At 34.7% G+C, this 27,195-nt stretch overlaps 1 protein-coding gene across 1 annotated transcript in view; it reads left to right on the top strand.

The window, feature by feature from the left end:
• Positions 1–7,110: 7,110 nt before the first annotated feature.
• The window catches only part of TXK (TXK tyrosine kinase), a 38,579-nt gene continuing 18,494 nt past the window's right edge, over positions 7,111–27,195 (top strand). Inside the window, exons 1-8 of the mRNA XM_023506769.2 lie at positions 7,111–7,175; positions 7,443–7,551; positions 8,501–8,706; positions 9,884–9,949; positions 14,401–14,455; positions 20,328–20,407; positions 22,142–22,269; positions 25,368–25,442. Of these exons, the coding sequence (XP_023362537.1) occupies positions 7,111–7,175; positions 7,443–7,551; positions 8,501–8,706; positions 9,884–9,949; positions 14,401–14,455; positions 20,328–20,407; positions 22,142–22,269; positions 25,368–25,442 (784 nt within the window). The remainder of the gene's footprint in view (positions 7,176–7,442; positions 7,552–8,500; positions 8,707–9,883; positions 9,950–14,400; positions 14,456–20,327; positions 20,408–22,141; positions 22,270–25,367; positions 25,443–27,195) is intronic.

The following is a 27,195-nucleotide window of genomic DNA, read 5'->3' as shown; positions in this document are numbered from 1 at the left end:
GGAGCCAGAATCACAGAAGGTAATCTAACTATTAGGCTACAGGAAACTGAGCCCAGATGGCCAACCTGCTTCCAGGAGCAATACAAGTGTAAAGTCTGGAAAGTCGGCAGTCTGTTCTTGCTGTGCTCTCACTCCCTCTAGTGGTGACAAAGCCATAGAGCAGCCCCCCTTTGGAGGAAGAAGGAAAGTCCTGGAATTCGCCTTCTGGAGATGAGAAAGGATGGAGAGGTCCTTTACAGAGCTCGGAAGGCCTTCTGGGGGAAGAAAATAAATGTTAAGCAAAATGAGATGGGCTGTATCCCCTTCCACCCATCTCGCCTCAGACTTAATGGCCAAATCTCCAAGGCTCGGAGGGATTAAAGCAGGATGTATTTCCCTTTTCCTATTTTGCCAAGACAAAGAGCACAATGGGCAGTGTTTGTTGGGGGATGAGGAGCAGGGCAGCAGGGATTCAGAGCAGGCAGAGCTTGAGCAGGTTCCCATCTTGCAGCAAGGCAAGAGGATGGACGGATAAATAGCCACATCTCTCCCTACTGGGTTTTCATCTTCCTTAGGGACATTACAGAACTTTGGCCAAAGCCCAAGCATTTTTTAAAAAATACATAACAGAAATAAATGAGCTTTCTGTGAGAGTTAAACTGCCAGATGTGTTTGATTAATACTCTCCTTTAATGTCCTATATATAGAAGCAAGATCTTTATTATTCCTGCTGATAGAAATTATGGTGGCAGTGGCATTAGAAATTGAAAAATGCAGGTTAACGTAGGGAATGATGGCTGTCTCAGTGAATTTGAAGGACTTATGTTTTTAAAAAGCCCTCGCCTTTTTTTGTGATAGTAAAGAACTAGAACAAAATGGGCACTCATCAAATTGTAGGAAAGGAATATAATAGGATACTTGTTTGATAAGAAATTATAAATGTGGAGAATTAAAAAATATACATAAGATTTCTATGAATTGATATAAATTAAAGAAAGCAGAAGCAGGAGAATAATCTTCATAGTAACTATAATGATGTTAGAATCTAAATCCTACCTTATGTCTAACTTTGTTTAGCCAAAGAACTGGTCATCAAATATACTTTTCTCCTCTTGGTAAGGGATGGTAAACATTGTTGTATGTAATGTCATTCAAAGCCATCATTTTGGTTTATTTTATTTAACTCCTTTTCTTCCTCATAAAAGAGTTCTTGGGGGAGAGGAGAGTGTTATTGGTAATAACATTAATATAAAAACAAGGTATCGTGGTACACACTTTTCAGATTGGCTAAGATGACAGGAAAAGATAATGATGATTATTGGAGGGGATGTGGGAAAACTGGGACTTAATACATTGTTGGTGGAATTGTGAACAGATCTAATCATTCTGGAGAGCAATTGGGAACTATGCTCAAAAAGTTATCAAACTGTGCATACCCTTTGATCCAGCAGTGTTTCTACTGGGCTTATATCCCAAAGAGATCTTAAAGAAGGGAAAGGGACCTGTACGTGCAAGAATGTTTGTGTCAGGTCTCTTTGTAGTGGCCAGAAACTGGAAACTGAGGGGATGCTCATCAGTTGGAGAATGGCTAAATAAATTGTGGTATATGAATATTATGGAATATTATTGTTCTATAAGAAAGGACCAGCAGGATGATTTCTGAGAGGCCTGGAGAGACTTACACGAACTGATGTTAAGTGAAATGAGCAAAACTAGGAGATCATTGTACATGACAACAGCAAGATTATATAATAATCAATTCTGATGGACGTGGCTCTTTTCAACAATGAGCTGATTCAGAGCAGTTCCAATGGTTTGGTGATGAAGAGAGCCATTTACACCCAGAGAGAGGACCATGGGAACTGAGTGTGGATCAGAACATAGCATTTTCATTCTTTTTGTTGTTGTTTGCTTGCATTTTATTTTTTCTCATTTTTTCCTGTTTGATCTGATTTTTTCTTGAGCAGCAAAATAATTGTATAAATATATATGTATATATTGGATTTAACATATATTTCTACCATGTTTAACATATATTGGACTACTTGCCATCTAGGGGAGAGAGTGAAGGAAGGGGGGAATTGGAACACAAAATTTTCCAAGGGTTAATGTTGAAAAATTATCCATATATATGTTTTGAAGATAAAAAGCTTTAAAAAAAACCCCAAGGTATCAATAAAACATTTTTAAATGGATGTACCATAAGTCTCAGGGATTAACTTCAGATAAAATGATGCTTCCCTGTGTAATCCTGCATGAGAAGGACCCAGAAAGATATGCCCCTTCCCAGCCTTGCTCTGCCCTTAGTTCTTAATCTGTTTCAGATCCCTCTTTGGAGGTTCCATCCCTTCTCAGCATACAAAACCTCTGCAAAAACTGTTTTGGTTTAATAGCATTTGTTTTTCATTCACAGGTTAGTAATTAATAATAATAATGTTTATATAACACCATATACCAAGCACTTCACAATTATCTCATTTTATCTATCAATCCAGTGAGCTATTGTTATCTCCATTTCATAGATGAGAGAATGAGGCAAACAGGGATTAAGTGACTTGGTCAGACTCACACAGCTAGTGGGTATTTGAGGTTGGATTTGAACTCAGATCTTTTGGACTCCATTCTGGGGTTCAATCCACTGCTCCCCAAGTAAGTCCTTTGGTTTCAAAGACCAGCTCCTAGAGTGCAGGCTGTGGGAAAGCATGGGTATCAAGAGGGAGGAAGAAAGCAGTATCAACAAAGGAGCTTATTATTTACTCTTCTTAATTATGTTCAGGATCTTTGTACCAGTTCCAGGGTGAGGTTTGTAGTTGTACATTGGGGTGATTTCAGGGGTGATGGGGAAGATCCACCTGATCCATCCTTAGATCTTTTAGAACGCACAGAGCAGAACCAGAACCAGAACCAGAACCAGAAGAACACTTTCAACCCTGATACCAGTTATTCAAGAGTGATTGTGATGGAGAAAGAGAGCTTTTCTTTAGAGCTTTTTAATAATGCCGAAAAGGGAGAGGTTGGGAGGACAGTTGATAAAGAGTGTTTTTCTGAGCAGAAGAGGGGTAGCTTAGAGAGGCTGAAGTGAGCCAAAGGAAAAACTGGCTGCTTCTTCCTATTGCTTATATAAGCTCATATGGCTTAGGGCCTAGCCCTACGCTGTTGTCAGTCAGGATTTGTGTAATACAACATATGAGAGCTGCCTGTCCTATTTCTCTTGAGTACATTTTGATCTCTCCCCGGTTAGTGGGTGAGTGCCTTGAAAGAAACTTTATAAATCTATACCTGGAAGAGTCCTTAGAGGTAATCTAGTTCAACCTCTGTTTTGCAGACAGAGAAACAGATCTTCAAAGACATACTTGGGTCCCAGTATTTTTCCATTGTACCATTTTGTTTTTGTTTTTGACAGACACAATCATGTCTCTCCTTTCACACATGTTCCAGACATTTTTACACTTTTACATTGCTATTTACCTTCTGGACACCTGTATGTCTGGAAACTAAACTGTTATTGCCTGAAGTTTGGCTTTTTTATGTCAGAGACCAGATTTTTTTTCCTGTGAAATGGGAGTTTAAAGGAAGATATGAATTTTTAAATCACCTTTGCATTTTTTTCTCATTTTTTTTTTTGCTGTTTGATTTGATTTTTCTTGGAATATATATATGTATATGTATGTGTATACATATATTTATTACATACATACAATACAAATATATATTTGTGAAAAGATGTATGTATATATTGGATTTAACATATATTTCTACCATATTTAACATATACCGGACGACTTGCCCTCTGTGGGAGGGAGTGAGGGAAGGGAGGGAATTGGAACACAAGTTTTGCAAGGGTTAACATTTACTAAAAATATTTTTGTCTGCAAACACATAATTCTCGAATTGTGCTATACATTTGTGTGTATGTGCCCATGTATATGCATGTATCTTGTGTGTATATATGTACATGTATGTGTATGTGTGTTTGAGATCACACAAGGGCCATGGTCCATTTCTGTGTAAAATCGGCACTGGTGTAACAACTGTCCACGCCCTCCCTTCACACATCTTAGGGAAATTTTTCACAGGATGGATCTTTGTGCTAACTGCTCAGAACAAAAGTGACCTCTTCCTCTTTGGACTACAAAAGATTTCTGGTCTCCAGCCACTTCTACCCCTTCCTTCTCACTTCTAACCAACCCCATCTTCACCCGCAGCCCCTTAGAGATGCCCTCTGAAGCTTCCATTACCCCGAGATCCAATAGATCAATAGGTATTTTATTAAAGATCTGCTCCCTGCCAGGCTTGGGATAGGAAGGTAAAAGGGAAGTTGGCCCTATCCTCAGAAAAACCTGCCTCTTAGATGTATTATTGATCATGTGATTCTGGACAAGGTATTTCATTGCTCTCTAAAGGAATTACCTTCAGAGCAGTTGCTGATCTGGTACATAGAAGGCAATTAATAAAGGTTTATTGGTTAATTGATTGATTGGGAGAGGAATGGATACTTCCTTATCTTGAATAACAACCACAAAAAAAAATTAACAATAGTTCCTTCTCACTCTATTTTTGGTCATTTCCTATTACATGACTTCATGTACTCTTTGTTCAAGTCAAACTTTCCTGCTAGCTATTTTCTATAAACAATATAGAATCTCTTGCCATTTCTTTTGTCTAGAACGCCCCTCTGTCTCTTGAAATCCCTGGCTTCCTTCATGAACCAACCCAGGTACCACATCTCTGACAATGTCTTATTATCTCATCTTCTTCTTTCCACCTCCACAAGTTAACCTTCTCTTCCCCTGAAATATAAATACTTCTAATTGACTTCTCTGGAGCAAAGAAGACCTGAGTTCTAATCCTGTTTTTGACCCTGCCTCAATTTCATCTGTAAAATGGGAATAATAATAACATCTGCCATACAACCTTTGACTGTGTAGATCATACCAAAATGTGGCAAGTCCTCAGAGAGACAAGAGTACCAGATGATCTTATTTGTCTCTTGAGGAACCATACGGGACCAAGAAGTAACAGGTAGATCTGAACACAGAACTGATTGGTTTGAGATCAGAGAAGGAATACAATAAGGCTGTGTGTATTTAACTTACATGCAGAGTACATCATGTGAAATGCAAGGCTAGATGAATCAAAAGCCAGAATTAATGTTGCTTTGGGATATAGTAACAGTTTCAGGAATGCAGATGATACTACTTTTACGGCAGCAAGTAAAGAAGAATTAAGAAGACTCTTGAAGAGGGTGAAAAAGGAAAAGTATGAAAGCTGGTTTGAAGATTAACATAAAAAAAACTAAGATCTTGGCAATTGATCCCACCCTTTTCTGGCAAACAGAGGGAGAAGAAATAGAAGCAGTATCAGATTTTACATTTTTGTGATCAAAGGTCACTGCAGACAACAATTGCAGCCATGAAATTAAGAGATTTGATCCTTGCAGAGAAAGCTATAGCAAATCTTGACAGCTTACTTAAAGGCAGGGATGTGACACTGCTGACAAAGGTCTGTACCGTCAAAGCTTTAGTTTTTCCAATAGAAATGTATGACTATGAGAGTTGGATTATCAGGAAAGCTAAGCACTAAATATGCCTTCAAATTATGATATTGGAGAAGACTTTTGAGAGTCACTTGGACAACAAGGAGATAAAATCATTCAATACTTAAAGAAATTATTTCAGATTATTCACAGGAAAGTCAAATACTAAAACTTAAATACTTTTACCACATAATGAGAAGATGGGATTCATGGGAAAAGATCCTATTGTTGGGAAAGATTGAAGGCAAAAGGAAAAGGGGATGGCAGAGGATGAGAAGGGTAGATAGAGTCATGGAAACAATGACCATGAGCTTGGACAGACTTTGGAGACAGTGGATGATGGAAGGGCCTGGTGTATTGTGGTCACGATGAGCTAGACACAATTGAAAAATTGAACAAGAACGGCACTTTACAGGGTTCTTATGAGGTTCCAATGATGTATGTAAAGTACATGGCAGATTCTAAGATATTGTGTAAATATTGTTATTACTTAATTGGCTGTTTATCTCCCCTTCTTCTCCATCATTGATTTGTAATCTCCTTAAGGACAGGGACTATTTCATTTTTTTATCTTTATATATCTGAGATCCTAGCACAATGCCCCCCATGTAGTTGGAACTTCTAAATATTTATTAAATTGATGTTCTTGCCTCGGTTTTTCTTCAATGTCCACACTCAGGCTGAAGAGGTGTTGTTATTTAAGGCCTGCTGTTAAGTCTTCTGAATTTTACTTTTTCCCTGAATCATGGAGAATGACAACTCCTTTGAAACTTAAAACCTTAGGAAGTTATCTGAAACCTTTAAATATTCTTTGATATATCTTTACTCAAATGATATTCATAGATGTTAGTTAACAATTAGTATGATAAAAGAAAGAAGAATTAGCACGATATAATAATAATAATAGCTAACTAATGTTTATTATTGTGCCAGACATTGTGCTAAATGCTTTACAATTATTGTCATTTGATTCACATAAACCATCCTGGAAGTAGATGCTATTACTTCCCTCATTTTACAGCTGAGGAAACTGAGAAAGACAAAAGTTAAGTGTCTTGCCCAGGTTCACACAGTTGAACTCAGAACAAAGGTTGCATCTAGGGCTGTGGATAGAGAAACAGGCCTGGGGTTGGGAAGATTCACCTTCCTGAGTAAGGGAGATTTGAGATTGAGATGAGATTTGAATCCAAGTCTTGCTAACTCTAACTCTAGGGCCCTAGATGCTACCATGTTGCTACTGTTCTAATTTTTTCTAATTGTTCTAATGTTTAATTAGATAAAACAGTGCAATGGAGATTTACTATCAGCAAGCTAAAGGAAATATGTAAACCAAACTGAGGGGGTGGGGCTCTTGAGAAAGGAAACCACATTAACCAGGGTGTTGTACAACCCACTTTTTCTAATTTAGGCCCAAATTTCCTATTACCACAAGTGACAAAGTGAATAAGCCTTGTCATATGTTAGATATATATAATTTAAAGATATTCTTCTTAGACATAATTATTGTCAATCCCCTAAGGAGTTCTCTGTCTATTGAAATTAGTTTTATCTGTCTAATATCTGGTTGTTGGTTGTCATTTTTTTAATAGCTGAAAATGTTCTGTCTTTCAGATAATACCATCCAGTCAATTTTCTGTTGCTGTTGCTCGGTTCAGAAGAGGTAAATTAACTTTAAGATGTAGCTTTTCACCAACTTTACAAAGTGCTATCATTCATTAATTTTTTCTGACCACCCAAATAATACAATCTAATCGACTAGCCTTGTTTTTTTCTGTCCCCCCTTTCTGAAAGATTATTTCTTTTTAAAAATAATATCTACATATAAAATTTATTGGAAATAGTTTCTGTTTTTCTACTTACTCATATATATTTAGTATATTTGTACAAATATCTTTGTATATTCATTTGAGACATTTTTATTCATCAGCACCAGACAAGTGAGAACACAAATCAACCTGAACAATGATGGGAACTCAAGTGAAGAATACAAGTGGTACTCAAAGCCGCTGCCATATGTCTCCACTCATAAGAACAGAGTGAGTAGGTAACCATTTATTTTGGGCAGAATATCAATGAAAAGATTTGGTTTTCAAATTTCCCCTCTAAAATAAAGGAGAAAAATAAGGAAATTTGTTTGAAATAATCCACTACGCTTTTACTCAGAATTTAGAATTACTCAGAATTCAAAATTGGGATTTTGAAGGGAGCAGGGGCAACATCATATCTGGTAAGGCTTTTTTGCTCAATATAAGATTTTATTTCAGTGATGAGAAAAAAAGTTTCCTATAGAAATGTGGTGAGTCCAAATGCAGGTATATGAATGAAAGTTGATAGCTGGTTTTCATTTCGCAGGAGGTAAAAACAGAAAAAAATCTCCATAAATCAGAGCAAGATTTGAAAGATTATCTCACTCTCTTTTTTTTTTTTAAATTTTTGACTTAAAATAACCATTGTGATATTGACAGAGAATCCATGGTCTTTTCATCAACATTCCCAGTGTACAAATAATATGTGGTATGGAATGGGATGGGGACAGGAATAAGTACTATACATGTGATGGCACTGGTAAGGAAAATCTTGAGTTTTCCTTGGGTAAGGGAAATCTTTCTATTAAAAATTTTGAATTTTTGAATTTTTGAATGAATCTCAAGGGGCATGGACCTCAGAGTTCAAACTATAAAGAAGGATATATAATAATCATTATCACTAGAGTTATATAGCTTGGTAAAGTGGTATTAGGACTAGAATGCTAGGCATGGAGTCGGGAAGAGCTGAGATCAAATTTTATGTGTTGATGATCTATGGGATTCTCAACAAGTTACTTTTATGTCTCTGGGTTCCATACAAAATCACTGAGCACAGTGGATGTTGCATTTGTGATTGGTGGAAGGAGTCCTTATAACAGGGGTTACTGACTCCAACAAAATCAGAGATCGAGTGATAAAATATATCCACATATCATTCCTTTGGTTTTATTTTCTACAGTCAAACAAGGAACATGTTCAGCTATCCAAAAGAAGACCCTTGCCACCCCTCCCACAAGGGGAAGGTCATGGGGAGAAGATCCGGGTGATAGCTCTCTATGACTTCCTTCCCAGGGAATCCTGCAATTTAGCATTAAAGAGAGCAGAAGAGTACCTGGTATTAGAGAAGTACAATCCTCATTGGTGGAGGGCAAGAGATCAATCTGGGTAAGATGAGCGTCTAGTTTCAAGTCTGTCTAGCCATTTGTGTGTGTATCAACAAATGGGTATTGCCTCAGTCAAAGTGAGAACTGTTGAAAATCTTAACTTAAAAAAGCCAAGGTCTCTCACTGTATCCAGGCCATCTCCAGGTGTCCTGTTCTATATCTGGCCACTGGACCCAGATGGCTCTTGGAAGGGAAAGTGAGGCAGGTAATGTTGCACAGCCCTCGTCTCACTCAAATCCAGCTCACTTGCTTAATATGGCATCATCTTTCTGATGTCATGGTTGTCTTTGAGAACAAAGAACTAACAAAAAACAACGTCCCAAATTATGAATGTAGCTCTGATTAAAAGTAGGTCTTCTAAGCTCTCACTCCTCACATGGAATAGCTCTAAGAGCTTAATTCTCAAGTTTCTTGCAGGCTTGTTGGGTTGCACAGTGATACCATCAAAGAGATATAGATTGACCTTCAGGTCAGTTTTATCCCAAAGTGTCAAGGACGTGAAATTTTTCCTTAAGTCTTCAGCTTTGATATTATAGGATTCTTATCTTATAGGCATCTGGGGCCTTAATAAATACCTGTCAATTGATTGGTGGTTTTTTGTTTTTTTTTGTAATAAGATTTTAAATTGAAAAGGAACTTAGAGGTCATTTAGCTATTCCTGTCTTTTACAGATGGTAAAAGAGAGGGTTAATGATTTGATCACGTGGATATTAAGTTACAGAGAAAAAAATCTACTCCAGATTTTCTGACTCTAAATTCATTAATATTTCCACATCAGCTTGGTATAACTCCTAGAGTTATCTGTAAGCAATAATAATAATAATAATAATAATAATAATAATATCCTCTTTATATAACAAGATAAAGAACATAATTATCAGATGGCACATAAATATGAAAGGTAGTGTGTTGGTCATGAAAATACACTGATTTGAAAGCAGTCTTGCTTTGAATCCCAGCTCAGATATTTGCTACATCTGTGACTAAGACAAGATACTTTCTCTCTCAGGGTCTCAGTTTTCTTATGTGTAAAGGGAAAGAATTGGACTTAGATAATTTCTAAGGTTTCTTTCAATTCTAAATTATGTGATTATTTTGTTAATATTGTTACAATAACTTTGTTAATTATTATAAATGGACACTCATACAAACATTGTCTTTTGTTATTTTTGTTTTAGGAAAGAAGGATTAATCCCTAGCAACTATGTGACAGAATACAAATTGACTAATTTAGAAATATATGAGTAAGTATTGTCTCAAAATATAATTTTTAATCCATTCATAAAACTTGAGTAAAGTTATTAGGTATAAGTAGAACAATTGGTTGAGGCTTTTGTTTTTGAAAAAGGAAGTAATACCTTGAATAGTTTTAGTAATTAGGCAAATTCCTTATCAGAGATCTTTCTCAGAGTTGAATTAGAAATGTGATTTTCAGATTGTTGGTTTCTTTTCTTAAGATAGACTTTTAGTGGAACCACTTTTGCTGTCAAAGATATAGTTGTTTTTTTAAATCCTCATCTTAATCTGTCATTTGCCCTAAGATTAAAATTTATCTTTAAGAAATAGAAAGACTTTGCAAATTTGAAGTGCTATGTGAACTTTATAATACTTTATAGATATTCTATAATTTATAATACTTTGTACTCTATAATTTTCAACTATTATCTTCTTTTTAACTATTTAAATAATGAATAGGATAAAGAAAATATTAGGCAAAATACATTTAAAAATGGAATGTGGAACATTTGAATTAATAGTAAGTTGGACAAAATTTAATCCCCAGTGGAAAATGTATTTTTTTAGGTAAAGCCAAACTAAGATTTATTTCTGTAGAATAGAAAATTTAAGCAAATCCATAAGTCAGAATCCTTATTATTTACCTGTTTTCAAAAACTCATAATATTTTAGAGCTTAGTGGTCTTAGAGATCTAGTTTAGATTCTTGACATTTTTTTGGTGGTCTGGATCCCTTTGGTAGCCTTATGAAACCCTTCTCAAAATCATGCTATTAATTGCATAAAATAAAATATGTAGAATTGCAAAGAAAAGCAATTATAGTGAAAGATGGTTGTCAAAATATTTTTAAAAACGAAGTTCACAGACCTCATGTTAAGAACTCCCAATTCTAGTCCATGTACATTTTGTATGAGACATCCATGTAGGACTTTGGAAGGTGGGAGGCACTTAGGAGTTTTTAATGTAACTGACAAGAGCCATATAAATGGGTGAGAGTCTCTGGGACATTATGCATGAAGTACTCAGTGGCCATGATGGATCACAATAATGTTCAGGAAAATAGCACTGGAAGACCTCAGGACTCCGATCAATGCAGCAATCAATTATGGCTTCAGAAAGCAAATGGTGAAGAACATTCTCCAGTTCTTGTCTGAAAAGTTAGTGGAATATAGATGTGAACTGAGGCACATATTTTCTGACATGACCAATGTGTTGATTTGTTTGCTTTAACTGTACTTCTTTGTTTTCTTTCCTCTTGTTTTATTTCCACTTTCTTTGGGAAGTGGAAATTCCCAATTGGAAAGTGAGAGAGAGAGAAAGAGAGAGAGAGAGAGCGAGAGAGAGAGAGAGAGAGAGAGACACACACAGAAAGACAGAGACAGAGAAAGGAGAGAGACAGAGAGACACACACAGAGAGACAGAGACAGAGAAAGGAGAGAGAGAATATGTATATTATTAAAACATTTAAATCCAAAGGATCTGTGCTTGAATTCTGCCTAAGACATTTATTAGCTGTAAGTTTTTGGTGCCCAGCATTGTGCTAATCACTTTACTTCTATTTGCCTCAGTCTCCTCCTCTGTAAAATGAGAACAATTATAGCAATAGTAGGATTGGTATTGTGAGGATTAAATGGGAAAGTATTTGTAACATACTTTGTAAACTTCAAAGTGCCATATAAATATGTGAATTATTATTGTTCTCTGCTCTAGAATTGAATTTAGATTATTAGACCTGGTACATTTTAGCATACACCATTAGCTGTTAGAATATATACATATTATATGATCCTAAACTAATTTAGTTCAACAACTTTGAATTTCATTATCAGGGAGTAGTCAATAGTCATGCCATTTTCTATGAACATCTCTGATTTCTTTTTATTTTTTTATTTTTTTATTTTTTTTTTTATTTAATAGCCTTTTATTTATAGGATATATACATGGGTAACTTTACAGCATTAACAATTGCCATACCTCTTGTTCCAATTTTTCACCTCTTACCCCCCCCCCCACCTCCTCCCCTAGATGGCAGGATGACCAGTAGATGTTAAATATATTAAAATATAAATTAGATACACAATAAGTATACCTGACCAAAACGTTATTTTGCTGTACAAAAAGATCTGATTTCTTTTTTAAAAAATTTTCCTTTTCTTCAGAGATCCTAATACTTGGAATGTGCCCAACACAAATGACGTCATACTTTGGTCCTTGAAAAATCTATTATTTCATCTGTATAATTATTCCCACCTCAGTGTAAATCATGGAGGTTCCTTTCCAGGATCATATAATATGCATATTATAATTTTAGATTCACAATCTAATGTTTTTGTTAAACTATATTTGCAATATGTAATGGCAAGAATGAATTTGGGACAAATGGAAATAATAAGTAGGGGAAGGAGGAAGAACACATGTTAATAGCCCTACACCTCCTTTCCAGTTCAGGAGGAGCCATGATTTAGTTCCCAAGCATCATAATTATTTCATTCATTGTATTAAAAATGGAACTCAGAATACTGAAGAGACAGCACTTATCAGTATGTAAGGAGGTTCAAAGAGTCTTGAAAGAAGGGACTGTGTACAGATTGTTGTTTTTTATCATCCCCATTACAGGATATACATAGAACATTGTACAGAGGGAAGGGAAGAGGGACTGTACCTGCCATTTAATTGGTATAGGAAACTCCCTGTTGAAGAGACCTTCTACCAATGAGTCAGCACTTGCTCTGCAACCTTACATAAAAGAGATACTTAATAAATACCTAAAAGGTAGAAAAGTTTAATCGGTGCCAGATTATTGAGGGTCTTGAATATCAGACTAGGAAATTTGTGGTGTTTTTTTTTGTTGTTGTTGTTATTGTTGTTGTTGTTGCTGTTGTTGGTTTTTTGATTTTTTTTGAATAGGTAATGGGGAGCCACTGAAGATGTTAAGCAAGGACTAATATTATCTGACATGGTCATAAGGAAGATTATTTTCTTTTTGTCTGCTTGTCTATTCTTTGGGTTCATAATTGTCATACCTTGTGATGTTTTCTCATTTATGCACTCACAAAAAGGCACAATTTGTTTAGACTTTCTTTCGAAGGCTAAAGTTGTTTTTTAATGTTTGCTTTATTTAGTTTGAGGGTAAGTTTGAAAGAGGTGGTATCTTTTTTTTTTTTTTAAGGAAAATAGTTTTAATAAAGATCTTGTATCCAAGATATGATGTGAATTGATACAAATACATAAAAACAAGAGCTATTTCCCAGTAGATAAGTGGTCAAAGTATAGAAATATTTTCTATACTTTTTCTTTTCTTTTTTAAAAATACCCTTGTATTTACAGGTTATGTGTATGGGTAACTTTACAGCATTGATAATTGCCAAACCTCTTGTTCCAATTTTTCCCCTCCTTCCCCCCACCCCCTCCCCCAGATGGCAGGATGACCAGTAGATGTTAAATATATTAAAATATAAATTAGATACACAATAAGTATACATGACCAAACCATTATTTTGCTGCACAAAAAGAATCGGACTCTGAAATATTATACAATTAGCCTGTGAAGGAAATCTAAAATGCAGGTGGGCAAAAATAGAGGGATTGGGAATTCAATGTAATGGTTTTTAGTCATCTCCCAGAGCTCTTTCGCTGGGCGTAGCTGGTTCAGTTCATTACTGCTCCATTGGAACTGATTCGGTTCATCTCATTGCTGAGGATGGCCAGGTCCATCAGAATTGGTCATCACATAGTATTGTTATTGAAGTATATAATAATCTCTTGGTCCTGCTCGTTTCACTCATTATCAGTTCATGTAAGTCTCTCCAGGCCTTTCTGTAATCATCCTCTTGGTCATTTCTTGCACAACAATAATATTCCATAATATTCATATACCACAATTTACCCAACCATTCTCCAATTGATGGGCATTCACTCAGTTTCCAGTTTCTGGCCACTACAAACAGGGCTGCCACAAACATTCGTGCACATACAGGTCCCTTTCCCTTCTTTATGATCTCTTTGGGATATAAGTCCAGTAGTAAAGAGGTGGTATCTTAGAAAGTTTAACAGAGCAGCATATAAAGGTGTTTTTAAGCAGCTCTTGGTGGGGAAAGGGAAAACTGGAATTTTTCACTTTAGCTTGGACTAAGCATAAGAAAATATATGCCTAAGATTACAGCTTCTGTAATCATTTAAACTATTAAACAAATCCCCTGTATCTCAAAAAGTTGAATTGGAAGGTATGAAAGAGCTAGTTGTGTACTTGGTTTGTTTATCTGCTCTGTATTTATAATAAAATTAAGCTTAAAAAAGAATGAATGAACTTCTGAATAAGGAGACAGTTTAAAATGTCTAAGATCATGGAAAGCAGCCCTTTAAACTAAAGGGAAAAGAAAAGTGTGTAAGTGTGGGTTTTTAAAAAAAAAATAAAGCATGCATGATATTAGAATGATAATTGATATTTCATAAAATTATAGGTGGTATCACAAAAATGTCACTAGGAATCAGGCAGAAGATCTACTGAGACAAGAGGTAAGTCAATATATCTCTGAGTGAATCTGTGGATAGCAACAAAATTTTCCAAGACATTATTGTAAGCATTTTTATTCATCAAAAGACCTGTTTGTTGTTTCTTTTCTTTGTTTCTCTCAGTGCAACTTTAATTCACTTTATGTGAGTATTTATGAAAAGTTGCATGTTTTTATGTTAGATAACATTTTCAATCAAATAATTTCCAGCATGGTATCAGAATTGTGTTCCCACACAAATAATCTTTAATATACTTTCCTTCCCTCCTTTCTTACCTCATTCCCTTCCTTCTACAATTGCAAATTGCTCCAGAATAGGGTCAATGCTATATTTATCTATTTCCAATACCATCATAGTGATATAAACAGAACAAGTACTGAATACACTTTTGAAAACAATAAAAAAGAATTCAATTAAACAGTCATGTCAAAAAGCTTTCTGTTTTTTAAAATACCTCAGCTCTATAGGCTTAATTCTTCCACATATAAAACTTTGCCAAATGGACAATCAAACTACATGATCTTACCCTGATTCATTAAAAGTCTGTGTTGAGGCAGCTAGTTGATGCAGGGGATAGAGCGCCAGCCTTTTAGTCAGGAGGACCTGAGTTCAAATTTGACCTCAGACACTTAACGCTTCCTAACTATGTGATCCTAGGCAAGTCACTTAACCCCAATTGCCTCAGCAAAAAAAAAAAAAAAAAAAAAAAAAAAAAAGTCTGTGTATTAAAATTCAGATCATTGTTATTTCCTGTGTCTTGGGAAGTATTTACTGATTTCATGGGATTAATGTCTCAAATTTTGCTTTGGTCTTAACGTTGGAGAGTGAGTGACATCAATTCATTCATTTATCAAATGCTCACTGCAAAAAACAAAAAACAAAAAACAACAAAAAAACAGTGTCGTTATTCTTAACAGGACAATGATAGGATTTCATGTTGTTTATTAACTATAATTTAAAATATAGTAACCATAGATGCCAATTGAAGTCTTAATGAAAAGCACTGATTCCTAATTATGTAAAAACCTTGTTTAAATTAAATCTTTGACAGCTGTGTTATGTTTGAAAATAAAGATAAACTGAGGCACAAAGTTCCAAGTATGTTCAATTTATTGTTAAGACAAGTAATTACCAATAAAAGGGATCTCTCAACTCTTTCAGCCAAAAAGGCCCCAAGGTAAGGTTTACTAGCCTCATCTAGTGAAATACAAGAGAAGAACAGGGAGCATCATAGACAGAAAAATAGTATGACTGGTTACAAAATCTGAAGTATCATAGGCAGAAAAAACAATATGATTGGCCTGACATTTCAAGCTAGCAACACCTGTCTTTCCATCCTGCTGTCAGAAAAAATTGAGTTTTAGAATACATCTGCTTGTTAGTTGGGCAGAAATAACAGACTTCTTGGTTTCCATCTGCATTCTGTAAGGCTTGTTAGTAAGACAACAGATCTCCCCTAATTGTACACGAATATACAAGGCTGCAGAGAGATAATGCATTTCTTTTAGATAAGGTGATTTATAGGACAACTGAATTTTAAATTAAATTGTAGTTTAGCTTTCTGTTTTTTAAAACACCTCGGCTCTATAGGCTGAAAAAAATGAGGTGAAAAAATAAACTTCTGCTCTCATAAGCTTCAGAATTTAACTCAGAGACAAAGCAACTGCAAGATAATCAGTTACAAGATGAAATCAAATATACAAAATCCAATATTTGATTTTCTCAGCTACTAGAGAAGCAGAAATAGCAGTACCATAGAATTCTTGAGATAGTCTTTAAGCTGGACCCAATGATCATTTAAATTTACAAAATTGCTACCGATTTCAACAAATATGGTCAAAGCAAAGTTGAATTTTATGGCTACTGAGAGAAAAACAGAGAGACAGAAATACTGAACTACTTTGTAACAAGCAAATAGTCTGTGGGTGAAACAAAAGTTATTTTCATAGCTCTTTGTTTCATTATATCCATGAAAGTTATACAAATGGACAATTCTGTTATTAAAGTTTCCATTAAAAAAAACTAGAGGAGAGAATTATTTTGCAGTGTCTCCCCAAGACTCCTCTAACAATGATTGCTAAAAGCAAAAAGAACGGGTAGTAGCCAAAGGATATTTACAAAAGAGGAACTCCCAAAATTATTCAGATAGGACTGAAATGAAGGTACTTAAGGAAATGGAAATTAAAACTAGCTTCTCCCAGCAATCCATTGGACATCACATGCTAATAACTTGCAGGGATCCCCATAACTGACTTCAGTTCGTGGCTCAATTTAGTCCATTTTTCCAATCCACTATTTTCTAGTCTTTTTTTTTTTTTTTTGAAAGACTATGAGCTTGCAGGGGTAGATCAAGATGCAATAGGAAGCATCACTTTTCTCAACTATTTACATTTTCTATTCTTGTTTCATCAAATTCTAAATACTGTATGCATGCATGCATGCATATATGCACACACCTGTGCTTGTATATAAACATATATATGTATACACATACATTATCTTAACTAGCTTTTCTCTTCTCTTTGCCACCCGTTACTATACCTTCTATGCTCTGTCTTCACAGTCATAAAATAGCAAAAAAAGGAATTAGAAAATCTCTATGTACACCAAAATAGAGTTTGCAACACCAAAGCATCTAATATTCTGACACGGATACAATACACTGCTTTATTCTCTAGTCCTCCTAGAAAGAAAGAGTAAAGGGAAGATTGACACAGTGAAATAGAGTCCTTTACCTTCTGATTACCCAGTTCACAGGATTGCTATGACGATATATTGAAATATGAGAGAACTTGGAAAAGTTGGGAGGGAAAGTACAGATTAAGGTGTTATCTTCCTCCTTTTCGTCCTCTTCATCATCATCCCATAATCCCCTAGTATTTCTATATCTCCAAAACGTTTGTGACAGTTCCTTAGAGCCATAATAAGAACACTCATTTGAAATAGTTCATCACACCCTACACTCTGTGACATTCTAATCCCTGAACTTTCAGAGTTCCCTAAGAGAAGATGACTTCCAGTTAAAAAAAACCTCCACAAAACTACCTCCATTTTATTAAAAAGTTGATAATAGTATCACCTATGAAATATAAACAAGTGAATGTAACAATGATCCCCCCAAGTAGTTATTATGCTTGACTTTTAATTACTTATTTGTTGGATTCTACTAATGGAGTAAATATCGCACTTTAAAAATTTGAAGGTCCTTGTAATGATGCGAGCAGTCCTTTCATTAATGAAAATTGCAATCCTATATGGAGTGATTGTTTTCTAGATTTAGTGTGAAAAAAAGCATCTTCACTCTGCAGCCAACTGAATAATGCACCTCTAATTTAGCAAGATTGGTCTTCATAAGCAGACATATAATCTAGCAGCACAGTCATACTTGCAAGCTTTGAAGTTAGGTAGGACTTGTGCTCTATGTAGGACCTTTGAGACCTCCAAGATAACTTCCATTAATGATTACCATGAGGAATTGAGGAAGGAAATGAGTGGAGATTGGGCAGGGATTACACATGTGGAGAGATAATAAAGAAATTCCATTTTTAAATCAAATGAGATAAACAGAACAAGCATACATGTAGCGTATATGTATTTTGCCTTTCTAAGCACAAAGAAAAGAGGGGATGAAAGATCAAGATAAAAGTTATGAATGAGAATACATTTTCCTATTTTCCTCCATTTTCCACCTCCCAGACCACCTCACATCACTATTTAATCATCTTTAGAATGAGGAGACAGGTTGTTCAATATCCATAGTTCTTTATCAGTGCAGAATAGTATTTTCCATCCAATGTTTATTGGGATTGCTTTGGATCACTGAATTACTGAGAATCAATTCTGTCATAATTGAGCATAGCACTTGCTGTTTACAATGTTGCTTGTTTTACTTAAGATCAGTTCATGTAAATCTCAGAAAAGAATTTATTTTATTTTTTGCAAAAATGGGTGTCTAAGCTGGAAACACACCCTTGAAGCTCAAAAGCACAGTCTTTTATCCCCTGTCCCAAAGCACAAGTCCTTTCCCCATTTCCCCCATTGACTATGGGTTACAGCCTATGTGGAGCACCTAATTCCCCCCATTGAGTACGAGTCCCTACCTCTGATTACATCTCCAGTGTTCACCTTGTTTCATCATAGTCCTGTCCCTGATTCCCCATTACCCACATTTCAGCAACCCTATCCCTTATTTTCTTTTATCCTTATCTGTGTGTGTATATATATATATATATATATATATATATATATATATATATATAGACCCTTTTGCATCTACTAATAGATGGTTTTCCTCTCTAAGTTGTGATTCCTTTGTTCCATGTCAGCCTAACTTTTAAAACCTCAATTTTTTTTAGGTTTCAGTTTCATTTTTCTAATTAAAGTTTCATTTCTTTGATTTTTAAAAATTTAACTGTGTAAAGTAAACCTTCATCCAAGTCTCACAAAACTCACTTTTTAGCTATAGTAGCTCAGAATCTAGGCCAATGGATTCTCAAGGGCATGTTGGTAAGTGGTACTTTTCACTGGATTTGGCACATATCCATTTAAAACTACAAGCTAGAAACTATCTACTATAATGTTCACCATAAATTTACCTCTTTTTGTACTTGCAACTCAGAATCCTAAAAACCCAAACATCCTTCTGAACTGCATTCAATCAGGTAATCAATAAGCATTTTTTAAAGTAGCTACTACTGTACAGTGCTAAGAGATGGGGAAACAAACTCAACAGATGAAATAATTCTTCTGACGAGGAGATTGCATTCCAAAATGCTTGCAAACCTCCCTCTGTTTGAGTGCCATCTCATCTGCCCCGACTCTGTTCTTCCTCTTCCATATACTTCTGACTGTTTGCCTTTGGGAAATATCTATGTGGGGAAGACAAAACCACTTTCTCTACTGTGGTCCCTGGGAAAGTAAAAAAAGATGAAGGGGCAATATGACTGAGGGAAGGGAAAGATGGAACAATCCCAAGACCTAGAGAATAGGTTTAGAAGTCAGGGATCCTACCTTGCTCCAAATTCATTACTTACTATCCCTTGATTCTTTTTTTTTTTTAAATAATAGTTTTTTTCTATTTTCAAAATACATGCAAAGATAGTTTTCAACATTCACCCTTGAAAACCTTGTGTTTCGAATTTTTCTCCTTCCCTTCCCCTAAACAGCAAGTAATCTAATATAAGTTAAACATATGCAATTCTTTTTTAAAATAGCTTTTCCCCCCAAAATATATACAAAGGTAGTTTTTAACATTCAGCCTTGCAAAATCTTGCATTTCAAATTTTTTTCTCCCTGACTTTCCCCTATTCCCTCCCCTAGATAGCAAGTAATCCAATATATATTAAATATGTCCAATTCTCCTAAACATATTTTCACATTTACCATGCTGCACAAGAAAAATCAGATCAAAAAAGGGAAAAAAAATTTAAAAGCAATCAAACAACAACAAAAAGATGGAAATCCTATCTTGTGATCCACATTCAGTCCCTATAGTCCTCTCCCTGGATGCAGATGGCTCTCTCCACAAATCTCTTGGAATTGTATGTCTTGGATTATTTATAGCAAAGCATTCAGTCTCTGTAGCTAAAGAACAACCACCAACATTTGAGAACCTTTGTACTAGGCTAGATAGCTCTCTCAACTCATAGGCTAACTGGATACTCATTTCATACTTGTTATATTTTGTGTTTTAAATGCTCCTAGAACAGAACCCAGAAAGCTTTGCAACATTTTGTAGGAGCTGTTCCTTCCAAATAATGATACTGAATTCTGGGTGAACACCCTTCCTTTGACACAACCCTCTTGACTCCTTTGTTGATTTTTCTTTATGCCAATAAAAACATTAAGCTTTCATGTTGAATGAATTGTTTTGCAGTCCAAAGAGGGTGCATTTATTGTCAGAGATTCCAGACGTTTGGGAGCTTACACCATCTCTGTGTACTCAAGAAATAGAAGGTCAGTCACTATAAACCTAGGATGCTTTGGGAAGAATTATTATTGGTGTATGCTAGTAGTAAGATAAAAATTACAAAGAAAGCACTTAGAAGAGCATAATGGAGGGGGCAGAATGCTGGATTAGGAAAAGTAAGAAAATTTGGGTATCAGTTCATCTCTCTAAGAAACAGGTTATTCTTTTGTAAAACTAAGGAGTTTGGACTAGAGCAAAGGTTCTTAGCCTTCTTTGTGTCAGTTGCCCATTTGACAACTTGGTGAAGCCTAGGGATTCCTTTTTAGAACATTTCTAAATGCAGGCAATAAAATACACAGGATTATAAAGGAACCTAATTATACATTATCAAAAATATCAAGAAAACTGTACAAAAATATAGTTTTAAAAATATTTTTTGAAAAACAAGTTCACAGACTCCAGATGAAGAGCTTCTGGACTAAATTATCTCTGAGGCCGTTATTGTACCATTTTTGTAGACATTTCTATATGAAAACTTTGTAAGAATCAAAATAAAATTGCAATGAAAGCTAACTAAAGGGTAAGCATATCATATAGATTCTAGAATTCTAGAATATGTAGTGAGTACTTACTACCTGCTAGGGAAACTGAGACTTCAAATGAAATGCCCAGAGGACTTCTCTTGGAATGATGCAAGGTGATTTGTTCAGGTACTAGTGTTTTGTATCTTGAACCCCTTCAACAATAACAAAAAAAATTGTAAATCTCTGCAAGTAATTTAATATACTATTTGTAATATTCTTTTAGATTTATTCATAGGATAAATTAAATAAATTAGATCCTGATAACATATAAATATATAATAGCTTACAAAATTACAATAATAAGTTTTTGCCCAAAAAAGCTCGAAATTAAAATTTATATTATATAATTCTAAGCAGAAAGTACAAAATTTTGTTGTAACTATAATCATGAAAACACTAACTATAAAATGATAAATGAATGTTTGCAGCATCTTGATCAGTGTTTACAGATCTGATGAGCTGTGATTACAGATTAATAGAGGGAAATGAGGAAGCTCCTCTGTACAGAACACAAATGAAGTTATTCACATGTGTCTGTGATCAAATGTTGACTCTTTATGACGGTTTGAAAACAATTTGATGACAGTTTGAGAAACTACAAGAACGTGTTATACTTCATCAGAAGCAGTCAGAGTTTGATGTGATATTAATCTACACAACCACAGAAAATCATTTTGCACAGTTCATAATGGTTTTAAACTGCTGCAGATACAACTTATAATTTTTCAAATATGCACGTGCTTATTGTCACAGAGGAAAAATATATTGATAACATAATTGGGTGATTACTTTAGACACCAACAGAGAATTTTTAGATCATCCCAAAGTGGTTCAAAAACTACTAAATGGGAACCACTGGTGTAGGGACAATCTTATGGGGAAATTCCCTCTATCAAGGTAGATCAGAACTTTCTCTGAAATTTATAGTGTTAGAAAGTTGCCTGAGGCACTAATTGATTTACCTATATAGTCATACACTCAATAAGTATGAAAAGCAGAACTCAAAACCATTTTTTTCCTGTCTCAGATCAACTTTATAGTCTATAATGATCATGCTTTCTTTAAGCCCAAGAATGTATTTATTTTAATTGGCTAGTTAATGTTGATAAATGAGTTTTTAGGATGGAACAGTATTATGATGATTTAATACCATAGTCATTTTATTTCTATAGCTAACTATTGCTTCTTTGGTCACAGGAGTGATGTGGTGCCCATTAAGCATTATCAGATAAAAAATCATGATTCGGGGCAGTGCTATGTGACTGAAAGACACCTTTTCTCATCAATACCAGAACTGATTCAGTATCATCAGCACAATGCAGCAGGTAAAATATTCACCATCACCATCAACAACAACATTCAGAAATTTCAAGGGAGGCAGAACAGCCAAACAGTTGGCTCATTATTAGATTAAACTCCTTTGTAAAAGGAATGAAATTAGCCTGATACTAACCTTTTTGCTGCTGTTGTTATTTTTAAATAAACATGTCCAATTGGTGCTTTTAAACACTAGTCAGGAGTAAAAATATTCTGGATCTTAAACAATTAAACAAAACAATTAAAAAACAATAAAAAAAACCATCTATCAAATATTTTCTGATTTCCCACCAATATAGAAGATTTAGAACTATGGTCTTGCAATAGGGATGGGATGAAAATAGGGATGGGGAAGGGGCCTTCTCATATTAATATCCCCAAAGAGACATTTTCACATCCTACCTTTTTACTCCTCTTGGTAACAACTACATCACTCTGCTTTTCATCCAGGGTCCTTTCACCTAACTCTCCTGTGCAGAGGGGCTCAGGTTTCTAACTTCTCTGTTCTACTCTCTTTGAATTAAATTCACAACCTTCTTTAGGAGGAATTAGTGGGATTTTTATTTATGCCATTACAAGGAAACATCTCAGTTTAAATTGAGATTTAAAATCACAATCACAATGGGAAAGTTAAATGGCATCCTAAAAATCTCTAGAATTTAGATATCCCCATTTTCAATGAAAATGATGAAGGTAATGGAAGAAGTGATTGATTTTTCTTAGCTTTCAGTATTTATTTTTGAGTTTTTCTCAGAGTGTTTTCAGAGTTATTATAACCATACTCTTATTTGCTATTAACTTAGTCTACTCTAAGTTCTCAGGCTTACCAGACAAGGCTGAGGCTTAACAACTCTACAGAAACAATAATTAGGAATAAAAAATAGTTCCTGTCCTCGAGAAGATTTCAGTCTAATAGGGAAATAAGAGTTGCACAAATAACTACAATAAAAGGAAGGATTAATAAGTGCCATAATAAATAAAGTTCTATAGAGGTTAATAGAAAGAAGAGAGTCACATTTTGGGGATGGTGGTGACTGGGACCATGATAGGTATCGAATACAGAAATAGAAAAGTTGTCAAGTTACTGTTTGGGGGGAAAGATGTAAGTTCAACTTTGGACATTGAAAAGTCAGCAAAATATCTAAGTAGAAATTTGAAATTAGCACCCAGGAGAAGAGAGAGATCAGAGACAGAGATAAATAGATTTAAGACATATCTGAGTAGAGGTGACAGATGATGTGATAGAGGGGATGAGATCACAGAGAAAGTGTAAAGGAGAAAAGGATATTGAGGTTAGGATTTTAGTGGATGTCCATATTTAAGAGACAGGGGAGAAAACAATCATCAAAGAAGAGAAAAAAAAAAAAACCCAACACTGTCAGTTAGGAAGGAAGAAATCTAAGGGCATCAAAAAAAAAAGTAAGACTTTCAAAGAAAGGGTGGGAGTAATCACCAGTATCAAATGCTTCTTAGAGTTCAAGGAAAATAGGAACTGAAAAACAGTTATTGAATTTGACAATTAGGTCAACAATAACATTAGAGAGAAAATTTCCATAGAGTGATGAAATCAGCTTGCTGAATATTGAGGAATGAAATAAGCGGAGAAGAAACATTCACTGATTATAGACTACTTTTTTAAAAAAAAATTAATAGACTACTTTTTTATTATTATAATAACTTTTTATTAACAGAACCCATGCCAGGGTAACTTTTTTACAACATTATCCCTTGCACTCACTTCTGATTTTTCCCTCCCACCCTCCACCCCCACCCTAGATGGCAAGCATTCCTATATGTGTTGAATATGAATAGACTACTTTTTTTAAAAATTTTTTATTTAATAGCCTTTTATTTACAGGTTATATGCATGGGTAACTTTACAGCGTTAACAATTGCCAAACCTCTTGTTCCAATTTTTCACCTCTTACCCCCCACCCCCTCCCCTAGATGACAGGATGACCAGTAGATGTTAAATACATTAAAATATAAATTAGATACACAATAAGTATACATGACCAAAACATTATTTTGCTGTATAAAAAGAATCAGACCCTGAAATATTGTACAATTAGCTTGTAAAGAATAGACTACTTTTTAAAGAAGTTTGGTAGTAAAAGGAAAAAAGGATAGAACTTTATAGCTTAAAGAGTCAACATAATCAAACAATTGTGACGATTAAAAATATATAATTAAGACAGAATAGAACATATTTACAAACAGAAGAGAAATTCAATTCAATTCAACTAATATAGATTAAATGCCTATCATATAGGTATGTTAGGATACTGAGATGAAATATAATACAGTGTTTGTCTTTAATAAGCTTAAAATCTAGTGAAGGGTGAGGCAGTGATATTACAAAAAATAATTAAAATAATAGGCAGAATATAACTACAAAGGAGGAGCACAAAGTTTTATGAGGAATTGTAAGAAGGAGGAAGGAGAGATCACTTTTGAGAGAGAATGGGAAGGGAGGCCAATTCAAGGAAAACTTTATGGAGGTGGCATCTGAATAGGGTCTTGAAAGAAGACCCTTTTCCCTTATCCCTATTCGATGGGAAGAAATGAAGATGAATATATATTCAGGTTCGGGGTCTGGACAGAATAATTAAAGGGCCAAAGGAAAAAATAAGAACAAGAGAATAGAGTAATCCATTTTGGTTAGACTGTAGAATATATGAAAGGAAAAAATTATGAATAAGACTAGAGAAGTAGATTCAAATCAGGGTATAGAGGGCCTTGAAAGCTAGGATAAGGAATTTATATTTGATTCAATACTCAATGGAAAGGCATTGAAGGTTTTTGATTGGAAGAGTGATGAGATCAAAGAAAAGTTGGAAAGACGGGATGTTCTCATCCTTCTCAATAAAATGGGAAGCAAAGTATTCTGTAGGGAATGAAGAGGACAGAATGGAAGTTAGGGAATTGAGGAGAGACCAAATTTGGAGCAACTTATAATTTTCAAATGTTGTTCTCATGTGTTGATAAGGAAAATGTCTGAAATTCAATTATACTCGAGTATGGGATTAGTGTTTAATTTTCTCCTCTAATCTAATAAGTAGGTTTGAAATTTAGGAATATAACTCTAACTTCTTTTCCTTTTTAGGGCTCATTACTCGTCTCCGGTATCCAGTTGGTCCCATGGGAAATTGCTTGCCAGCAACAGCTGGTTTTAGCTATGGTAAAGTTTGAGATTCTGTTGTAATAAAATAGTAGACCTAGTAAAGAATTTCCATTTCTAGTACCTCGTTTGCTTACTATAAAACAATGTACAGTTGAAAGAGTAATAATAACTAACATTTACACAGCATTTGCTCCTCAGAGATAAGTGCTCTTATTTTTCCCATTTTAAAAATGAAGAAATAAACAGAGGTTAAGTGACTTGCCCAAGTTTACAAAGCTAGTAAGTGTCTGAGGCCACATTTAAACTCAGATTTTGGAACTCCAGGTCTATGACTCTACCCATTGTTCTACCAGCTATTATTTGAATAGTTGGATTTCTTGGGTTACTACCCAAGAGAGATCAGCTGAAGATAATCTGCTAAGCATGGAATTTCTAGATTATCCTTCTTCCTGACTGCTGTTAGGTGAAACATTAATAATCCAACTTGGTTAGTTTCTGGGAAATGTGATATTTAGAAATCCCAAAAGTTATTCCTTGGAAAGAAAAATTTTATTTTCTTTGAAAAGTGAAATAATAAGAGCAACTTTCTTTCCCCCACCATCTCTCCCTCTGCCAAAAAAAACAAACAAAAAAAAAAAAAACCAAAAAAAAAAATCACACCTTCCAAACTATAGGTTAGAGTTGAACTTCATACAAAACCACACTGGCTATGCTTCAGTTTGCAAGCCAGCAAAAATTTCATTTATTTATTTATTTACAAAACATATGCATGGGTAATTTTTCCAACATTGACCCTTGCAAAACCTTTTGTTCCAAATTTTCCCCTCCTTCCCCCTCTGTCCTAGCTGACAGGTAGTCCAATATGTCGTTAAATATGTTGAAAAACATGTTAAATCCAATATATATATATATGTATAGATATATATATATATAATATACATATATACATACACACACACATATTTATGCAGTTATCTTGCTGCATAAGAGAAAAATCAGACCAAGAAAGAAGCAAAAGAAAAACTGAGAAAGAAAACAAAATGCAAGCAGATAACAACAGAGAGAGTGAGAATGCTATGTTGTGGTCCACACTCAGTTCTCATGGTCCTCTCCCTGGGTGTAGATGGATCTCTTCATCACTGAACTAGTGGAACTGGTTTGAGTCATCTCATTGGTGAAGAGAGAATTGATCACCATGTAGTCTTGGTGTTGTCATATATAATGATCTCCTGGTTCTGCCAGCAAAATTTTTTTTTTAAGAAGGATAGTATTAATATTAGATAAGATTATTGTAAGTGTATCATTTAAGTGCTTCTCTAGCATATCAGAGCCATCTTTCTCTCCCATAAAAATGATCATTTGCATAGAAACAAATGACATCTCTGCCTGTGCCCAGAAATGAAATTGATGAACGGACCAAAGAGCAAAATATTGTATGACAATTCTACACAAACGTTGGTGCTTGATCGATTTGAATTAGAAAGAATGGGAAATGTGGCCCCCTGCTGGAGGAAATTTTCTCAAAGAAATAAAAAACCCTTAAAAGAGTTGTTTTTGTACTTCTATGCAAGCAAGAACATTTGACAATTTAATTGGAAGGAATACTAGGAAAGAGTTTCCTCTTTTGTCTGTCCTTTTGAACACTAAAATGTCAAGCACATGAAGTTCAGAAAAATAACATTTTTTTCCTAGAAAATATGAATATTCTTTTGAGTGAAAATATTCCACCTTAACAACAACAAAAAAATTCACTGTGGATATTGTTCACTGATTAAGCCATTTCTTAGCTCTTCGGCATCTCCATCTGTAA

This window comes from Sarcophilus harrisii, chromosome 6 (assembly GCF_902635505.1).
Source record: "Sarcophilus harrisii chromosome 6, mSarHar1.11, whole genome shotgun sequence".
Taxonomy (NCBI): Eukaryota; Metazoa; Chordata; class Mammalia; order Dasyuromorphia; family Dasyuridae; genus Sarcophilus; species Sarcophilus harrisii.
Note: the sequence above shows the minus strand (reverse complement) of the source record. Positions and strands in the feature narration are given on the sequence as shown.